This window comes from Priapulus caudatus, unplaced genomic scaffold (assembly GCF_000485595.1).
Source record: "Priapulus caudatus unplaced genomic scaffold, Priapulus_caudatus-5.0.1 Scaffold784, whole genome shotgun sequence".
Classification (NCBI taxonomy): Eukaryota; Metazoa; Priapulida; class Priapulimorpha; order Priapulimorphida; family Priapulidae; genus Priapulus; species Priapulus caudatus.
In genome coordinates this window covers 45,910-55,173 of record NW_014577845.1, presented here as the reverse complement: position 1 = coordinate 55,173, position 9,264 = coordinate 45,910, and the positions used below count along the sequence as shown (strand labels likewise).

Sequence of the window (9,264 nt, the reverse complement as noted above, 5' to 3'; positions counted from 1 at the left end):
TGTGTGTGCATGTGAGTGCGTATGTGTGTGTGTGTGTGTGTGTGTGTGTGTGTGTGTGTGTGTGTGTGTGTGTGTGTGTGTGCGCGCGCGTGCATGTCCGTGTGGCTGTGGCTGCTCTCATGAGTGCGTTTAGCAACCATACAAACGTTTGCACTCTTGGGCCTGCGATTGTGGATACACACTAATTATACACTAATTATACACTAATTACACACTAATTACACACTAATTATACAGGTTTTACCCTACTGCTTGATGCGTTGTTTTTCTGTGACGGTTAACCCAAAGTCATGGGAAGTATATATGTTACCAGGAGTTAATAATGACAAATAATAAATGATAATAACAATAATAACTAGACAGAGGGCACTCACGGAGAGTGCATACCTCCGCGAGCATGTACCATGTATGTGTATAACAGCTGGCTCGCTGCTGGCTGCTGCTGACTGAACGCCCTAAGGCGAGCTGCTGCTGAATCGATCGCGCCAACGCTACACACACACACGAACACACACACACGAGACCGATTACATGACCTCCGTTGCGCGGAGGTAACAATAATACAAATAATAATGACAAAAATTATTTGTCATTATTAACTCCTGATGTTACCTGTAGAGAGATGCCTTTATCGTCAGGTACTTATTATAGTAGACCTGCTGTATGGAGGCAGGCTGCTTCATGAAACTATCAGTCAGCCAATCACACACGCTGTCGATGTACCCTGAAACGTAAGCCAATCATCCACGGTGTCAGTATACACTGAAACACACATCAATCACACACGTTGTTTGTGCACCCTGAAACATACAACAATCACCCACACAGTTATAAAGAGACATGCACAGGTAGTAACATACGGTACTAGACAGAGTGCACTCACAGAGAGTGCATACCTCCGCCAGCGACATACGCCATACGCCATACGACTGACGAACACATGTAATGAATAAGCCACGATATACGCCAGCGTACTGACATGTACACGCTGGCTTGCTGGCTTGCTGCTCGCTCGCTCGTAGCAGCCGCTGGTTGCTGCTGCTCGCTCACATGTACGCGCTCACTGGCTCGCTGCGCTGGCTGGCTCGCTGGCTGGCTGACGCGCTAATATCGATCGCGCGACACACGAACACACTAACACACGAACACACAAACACACGAGAGCGAAAACATAACCTCCTCCAACTCCGTTGGGTGGAGGTAAATATAGGCTAACATAGAACGATACCGACTGATAAAGCATGGTGAAGAATGATGTAGAGTAACGCACAGTTACATACCTGGTCTAACACACAGCAGCACATCAAACCAGTCGTAACCATTCAGCATGCAGTACTCGAGTAGATTCACAATGTGATTTGTGGCCAGCAAAGTACCGGTTTGGAAATCTGAAACAAACGTCGGTTCCGTCAAGGTAAAAACTGGGCCATCCACTGCAAGAAAAGTGAGTGGCATGTGTTTTGTGTATCAAGCTTGGACCTTGTTCCTGGCATACTGTGGGAATTTACATTGGGTCGTTCGCATCAGTAATGTCCACAACCTGTTCCATGTTTCACTAAAGACTCAACATGTGACGATACTAATACCGCTGACAATAATAATAATAATAATAATAGTAACATAAAATTCTGGATTGAATCCCTATATCCCAAGTTGGCACATGGCTAACCCAGAAGCCACTGGCTAATGCCGTGATCCACGTTGGAAATAATAATAATAATACAGTAAAACTCGCATACGTCGACACTATTGGGACCAGCATATTTGTGCCGACTTACGAAAATGACGACATACACATAAGTCGTCATTTTGTCGACTTATATGTAGGGCTCCCCTCCCAGGCGCCCGTCACCCCTATGCAGTCATAAACATGCTCCACACACGACGTCAGTTCGTGCAACATACATAGCAGACATGAAACAATCGGGTCCCTACATCAATCGACACCGCTGCTGGCCATAACACACGTACATCGTACGCACTAGCGGCAGGCGCGGCACACGCTGGCTATCTGTAACACCCGCTGTTGATTACACGTTGGCGCAGATATGCGACAGCCAGTTCGTGCATCCCCTAGACCGTACACTGCGCCATCGGCATTTCTGATGACGACTTACAGATGGGAAATTACCGTTGTTTGTATTACATGGGACCTGTCTGAGGGCGACGACTTGTACATAATGATGGCTTATAAATGACGACTTCGGCGGGGCTATTCCAATGGATTTACTATGAGAGAAAATCGGGACTTTGACTGCCATGACAACTTATGCGAATTGACGAGTTAGACGATGACAACTTATGCGAGTTTTACTGTAATAATAATAATAATAATAACAACAATAACAACAACGATAACAACAGCAACAGCGGTAACAATGTACCCACACGTGTCTCGACTCGTCGACAGTCTATAGACGAACATCTGACTGTAGATATCTACGCCAACCATGATGTAACCGGTCGTAGACTGGCGCATGCAGGTCAGCTCTCCGGCCATAGTCGACTGGCTGAGGCCGGAGTCGCTCGCGAGCCGCACTATGTTCTCCATCGTTACCGCGGCAACCTGCGTCACGCTGCTCCTGCAGTGTGGCAAAATTTGTAAAAGCATTTACGGGACACTAGTTCTTTTCATTCAAAAAGTAGTTTTTTTCTCTCCTGCAGTGAGTGTGTCACCGCGAATAGCTTTTTTTTTTAAACATTCACGGAACAGAACGTGTGACGCAGTGAAAAAAACATTTACGGGACACTAGTCAAGTTTACTTTAGAGTTTCTTTTATGTTACTGGCTTCTTTTTGTTCACACAGTTCTTTTTTCTTTCTTTTTTAACATTTACGCGACACAAATATATTTTACTTTGGAATTTGTTATGTTATGGACTTCTTTTTCTTGTCTTAACGGAGAGCAAAGTCAGAGAGGCACACTTTCGTTTATCTGATATCACTAAACATTTGTAAAATGTAAGAGAGCAAGCGCTCTTCTTTATATATTGATCAACACGCAAGCATTCGCGATCAAGAAATTTTCTAAACCAATCCGACTTTTCAGCACTCTGTTGCCAAGCAGCATTTTTAGAATGCACTGCTGCAACGCTGATTAGCTAGAGCTACACGTCACCTGCACGAGAACGATATTCGTCGATCGTGTATTGTACGAACATGTGTTGTCTACGTATATGTACCTGTAGAGCAGCTTGATGCTGCTGTCCTTGTACGCGACGATGCCGCTATAGTGCGGGATGAGAGCGCCATCTGAAGGTGAGAGACGTGAAGACGTCACAGCCGACACCTCGGACGTGTGCAGAATCGTGTCGACATACTTCCATTTCTGCGCAACGCAAATAATTCGTAAGCTGTCATGTGATTACGATTATGCTGTGCATAATAGCACCTGTGCATGATAATGCATAATATCGTGCATGATAGCACTTGTTTGTAGCTATAGCACCAGCATTCAAATCTTGATAGTGTACGATTTCACTAGGAATAGTGTCACATAGAAATCAATCCTCTGCATCCACATTCGTAACTAGCAGAGGGAGGTCAAATCTTTAAAATAGCAATCACAAATAAACATGCGACAACAATCTCTAACATTGTTAGTAACAACCATGGCTGTGATGCTCTCAAAATTTCATCGAAAACATTCGCTCGCGAGTGAGACTAACAAATCGTCAAGAGAAAAAGAGAAAAAGAGAAAAAGAGAAAAAAAAGAGAAAAAGAGTCGGGCAAGAGAAGGTTACCAGCGACTTGTATTCCCCCGATCCACCTCCTGCACTTTGAAACACTTTGTGAACAGGGCTGGCCTGCTCCTTCATCTCCCAGAATTCCACACAGCTGCCACTGTTGCCGGCTGCGCAGGTTAGCAGTGCGTTCGTGCCCTCCTTCCACGCAAATCGCAGGTGAGAAATTTTCCCATCTATAATGGAGTGATGCAAACATTGATTAACTGTGACAGTGAGATAGAGGTAGAGATTGAGACAATGAGAGAGACAGAAAGAGAGAGGGGAGGAGAGGGAGGGACAGAGAAAGGTGGAGGAAGACATGGAAGGAGGGAGGAGGTAGTGAGAGGGTGGGCGGGTGAGAGAGAAGGAGGGAGGGAAGAGGAGAGACCAAGAAAGCCAGAGAGAGAGCCAGAAAGAGAGAGAGAGAAAGAGAAAGAGAAAGAGAAAGAAAAAGAAAAAAAGAGAGAGAGAGAGAGAGAGAGAGAGAGAGAGAGAGAGAAAGAGAGATCGTTTATTATTAGAACCAGATAGGATTATCTTTTAATATTTTTAACTCATTACATCCCACACTGTCAATTATTTGTGGCAATATACAATATTATTTAAAATAACTGTTAAATTTCTTTTCGTAGAAGATGCTAAAAATGGGAATATTATAAAATATTCAAGTTCTAGTATGCATCTCATGTATGTCACAAATCAGAAACAATCAATTCTTTTGGATAAAAACAATAGAAAACAAACAATTATCCATTGTTTTTCATCATTCATCATGACAAAACATGCACAGCCAGTTCAATCACGTTTTTGGTGTCACTTGTTAAATGTTCCTGCCAAGCACAACACAATCCTATGGTAAGTCCAATAGTTTTAAACACTCACCAATAAGTGTTTCATATATATTATTATTTTCTCAAACCTTTTCAGTTTGACTTTATTCAGTGACCAAGTATTCTTATAACCCAGTGTTATTATTATTATTTTCTCAAACCTTTTCAGTTTTACTTTAATCAGTGACCAGGTATTCTTAGGTAATAGATATTATTAGCAATAAGGCAATAACAGATGTTCCCATCTTGTTATACTGCTATCTTGTTGTATATTAATCTCTAACTCCTGATATTATCTTCTCTTGATGCAATGTGTGTTCCTGCATGTGTAAAAATATAGCTTTGACACTTATTAACTACTGTTCATTAGGTACTACTCTGTTCCAATTACAGTGTCAGGAGAAGTTCTGATAACAAGAGACAATGATTGTCGGTATCTTCGGGGCTTGGGACTTCAACTTTCTCGAAAAGCCGGAGCAAACATTTGCCAGGAAGATGGATGAGAATCCGATCTATCCATTTCATGAGATCTCACACGGCATATTTGTGCTCGAGTCACGCTCAGCGCGCATGTGGCTCTCCCTGGTGTGCATATTCGTCAGCATCATAGCCTGCGTGTCTACGTACGCAACGTCACAGCTGGACCAGTACTTCCCCTTTCTCCTGGCTCCGATTTTCTTTGCTTCCTATTCTGCTTACTGCTACAATGGCTGGCGGAGGTAAGCTCCATCATACTGATTGTTCTCTGATACTATAACCATACCTGTATATATTTACATTATTATTGAAAAAACCAATCACCCGCACATTGATCCAATTCGTCTACCAACGCCTTAACCCATACATTCCCTCACTGCATTTACCCACACAGTAACCCACTTCCCTTCACCCGCACATGCACTCATGTACATGCACTCCCGCAGGTTTGTCCTCAACCCGGAGGGAGGCGAGTATGAGTTCCACAGCCGGGAGAAGCTGATCTACCGCGGCCACATCCACAACGTCTACATCCGCCTCAAAGGACAGAAGAGCGCCAACGGCGAACTCTTCCTCAACATCGTCTTCGATGGCTTCAACTGCGAGCAGCAGACCCTCACGTCGGCAACAATGAACGTCAGCAAGCTGCGTAAGCTGGGCCGCAGGCTCGCGCAGCGGCTGCAGATCAACTACTTCGACTACGATGACCAGTCACGCCACCACGTCATCCGACACAAGTGTCCCTACGACTTCTGAGTCGCGCTACCACGTCGTCCGACACAAGTGCCCCTACGACTTCTGAGTCGCGCTACCACGTCGTCCGACACAAGTGCCCCTACGACTTCTGAGTCGCGTTACACGTCGTCCGACACAAGTGTCCCTACGACTTCTGAGTATCGCTACCACGTTTCGTCCGACACAAGTGCCCCTACGACTTCTGAGTCGCGCTACCACGTCGTCCGACACAAGTGTCCCTACGACTTCTGAGTCGCGATACCACGTCATCCGACACAAGTGCCCCTACGACTTCTGAGTACTGCTACCACGTCGTCCGAGACAAGTGTCCCTACGACTTCTGAGTCGCACTACCACGTCGTCCGACACAAGTGCCCCTACGACTTCTGACTTGTAACGTACAAGACAGAAGCTTTAACTCTTTTAATATATTGAAGTAAACACGTTTCATTATGTTACCATGGTTACTTACATTGACAGGACTGGTGATTGGTCGTGTAGGTCTTCATAAAGAAGCTTGCCATTGGCTGACAAGTGACAGTGAAATCGGCACCTACAATATACAAACGAGGGTTTGACACAGACCTGCTTGACTCTGTTGCATGAGGCAAATTCATCCGCATAAAAAATGTAAAATAAACGTTCACATCAATTATATAATAAGTATATATCTATTGTCTTGATAATGAATCAAGCAGGTTCATTATCGAATAACATTTGGCACTACTGTTAAAAGCTGAAACAAAGATATAACAACTACATCTGCAAGCAACCCTCAGCCCTTAACGGCAAATAACAGGGCTTACATTCACCCCATAGCTACGGCAATGACCTCACGATGATATTAAACTATTCACTGAGTATCCTAAAGTATATGCTTACCCCCATGTTGAGCCTTGATTGAGACTTTGAAGCAACGTACGGCTGAAGATATGAGTCCATCACTAGTCACCACCATCAAATCTCCATCTGCCACAGGAAAACAAACATCAAAACAGTGACACGATGCTCTCATGCCTGCAATAGGTCTGAAATTCATGACTCATAATGAAAATCTTGAATTTGACTCGAGTACTAAGACCCATCAAGCCTATAACTATCTATGCCAAATAGGATGTGAGAGAGTATGATATGCAAGTGATGCAAAGTAACGAGAATATATCTGACAAGATAACCGATACCATCTACACTGTGCAGCTACTGGCCCTGGCCTTAGTATATACTTTATTAACCAGTAGATGGCACCACTGCGTTTGCAAACAACAAACAAATCACCACAAAATAACACACAAAAATAATAAAAAAACAAAACCAAAAATCATCTGATTGCACATTTCAGTTAATCAGCTTTGCAAGCAAGTGCTGACAATTAGACCAACATGAGATGGTGTCACGTTTCCCTGTTCCTTCACCAAACCCAAAGACAACAGGGTTCAAGTCAAGGGCCTATCATCAGAAACAGCATACATTATCACGTAATCATTTGTCCAAAATGTCATGACATCCAGGTGAAGTGTCATGTAAAAGATATGAAATTTTATGACAGTCCTAACTATTAACAATGTTTCTAAAAAATAGCCCCAGATAGTGACTCTATTGTTGGACTTAGTGGACTTGTGTTAATAGTTCATGTTAGATTCTTAATCATATACTTACTATTACAGTATGCGACATCTGCAAGAATCATTTTCGATCTCACAGCAGACAAACTTTCATAAAGTGTCTTGACTTCTTTGTTTGGAGATATGAGCGTAACACACACCTTGCAAAATTCAACAAAATTTTTGCTCTCATACATATTACATTACATTTGCAAATAGACACTCAGTGACTCAGTGTATCCGTTCATTTACCATGCCTGTCTCTCTGCTGATTCTAGCTTTTACTTGGTCACTTTTAAGATTCTGGGTCAGATACTAGGCCTACTGTTTGCACACTACAGTAACACTTCTCACTCACTAATCTTATTCAGAAAAGTCGTTATCTGTGAATACTGTGATATCGGCATTATTTTTACCAAGCCAGTAGCAGTGACTGCGATCCAGCCATCCATGGGGCGGCCCCCAAAATGTACGACGGATGGGCGAAAGTCATGAACAGGGACTCTCTGGAACTTGTCCGAATACCTCACCGTGTCCTTATCGTGTGACAAAATCAGCTGTAAATAATCATCACAATATATTATCGTGTGACAAAATCAGCTGTAAATAATCATCACAATATATTATAGTGTGACAAAATAAGCTGTAAATAATCATCACAATATATTATAGTGTGACAAAATAAGCTGTAAATAATCATCACAATATATTATAGCATCCAAATGTTGTCACAACCGTGTTATGTATTCATCATGACCGAAAATTAGGTGATTAGCTCAAAACTTCAGTGCACTAATGAATAAATATTCCTCAATGCCACATTACAACATCAACCTAAACCAAGCCATCCTGTGAGAAATAAGAAAGCTACATTGTCAGTCCTTTTGTAAGGCATCTTTTGTAAAGCATAAATGTCATACAGTGTCAAAAATTTAAGTAAAGCATCATGCCAATGTTATGAAAATTTAGACATACGACTGTCATAACTCTCAAACACGTGGGTAAACAATCTTCTAATATATTAGTAATTATAATTAACAATCTTTTAATTATATATATTATATATTCTAATTATAACAATAACCAAGACAACGCTACCTTTGATCCTTTGTGCAGCCACTCGAGTGCTATCACATGTTCGTTGTGAAGGTCGACAGAGCCAATCATGTGCCAATCATTAATTATATGATCCTATGACACAAAGACATTCATGTAAGGACACATAAATCACATGTGCTACAGGAAACAAACACTGAACAAAATCCGGAAACAGGAAAAACAGGAACAACATCTGACTATCACTGTATCAGCACATCTGTAAGGGTATCCTGTCCTGTTTTATTCTGGCCAGTGAGTGAAAACACCCTGCAAACACTTTTTGGTTTCAAGTACTTAACACCTTCATTTTGATAGTGTTATCGACAAAGGGTTTGCACAAAACTCTGGATGTCACCTTGGTCTTGCATTTACCTTCATTCCCCAGAACTGGCATCTCCCCGCTGAATCAGCAACGAGTAGTCTGCTGCCACCAACATCCCACTCAAGAGCATTCGCCTCTTCCTCACAACTGAATATTCTTCAAAACATTCAAACAAATAACATCCCGTGAATCTTCCGACATGACTTGATTGCCGAATCAACTTTTCGCCCACAGGCTACAGGCCGAGGACGTTTCTTGTCAATTAATTCGTCAAAATGAGAAGCGCAATAACTTATATTTCAGTATTAGTTTCAGTTAGATTATTCAAGTAATTATGTTTGCAACAATGATAGTAATTTATGTTAACAACAAATAGTAAATAGTTAAATAGTAGTTAGGTATAAACATAACAGCACTTTTGTGATTAACTAACAGTTTTAAATGTTCATATATTAACAGAATAATAATTACGTATAA

The 9,264-nt window shown here is 42.1% G+C and overlaps 1 protein-coding gene across 1 annotated transcript in view; it reads right to left on the bottom strand.

Moving 5' to 3' along the window:
• The window catches only part of LOC106813505 (mediator of RNA polymerase II transcription subunit 16-like), a gene marked incomplete at both ends in the record, with an annotated part of 18,454 nt that extends 9,520 nt beyond the window's left edge, over positions 1 to 8,934 (bottom strand). The window contains 11 exon segments of the mRNA XM_014817651.1: positions 613 to 724; positions 1,281 to 1,388; positions 2,389 to 2,582; positions 3,182 to 3,327; positions 3,743 to 3,918; positions 6,239 to 6,319; positions 6,649 to 6,735; positions 7,423 to 7,528; positions 7,784 to 7,924; positions 8,466 to 8,558; positions 8,838 to 8,934. Coding sequence (XP_014673137.1) covers positions 613 to 724; positions 1,281 to 1,388; positions 2,389 to 2,582; positions 3,182 to 3,327; positions 3,743 to 3,918; positions 6,239 to 6,319; positions 6,649 to 6,735; positions 7,423 to 7,528; positions 7,784 to 7,924; positions 8,466 to 8,558; positions 8,838 to 8,843 — 1,250 coding nt within the window.
• Positions 8,935 to 9,264: the final 330 nt, after the last annotated feature.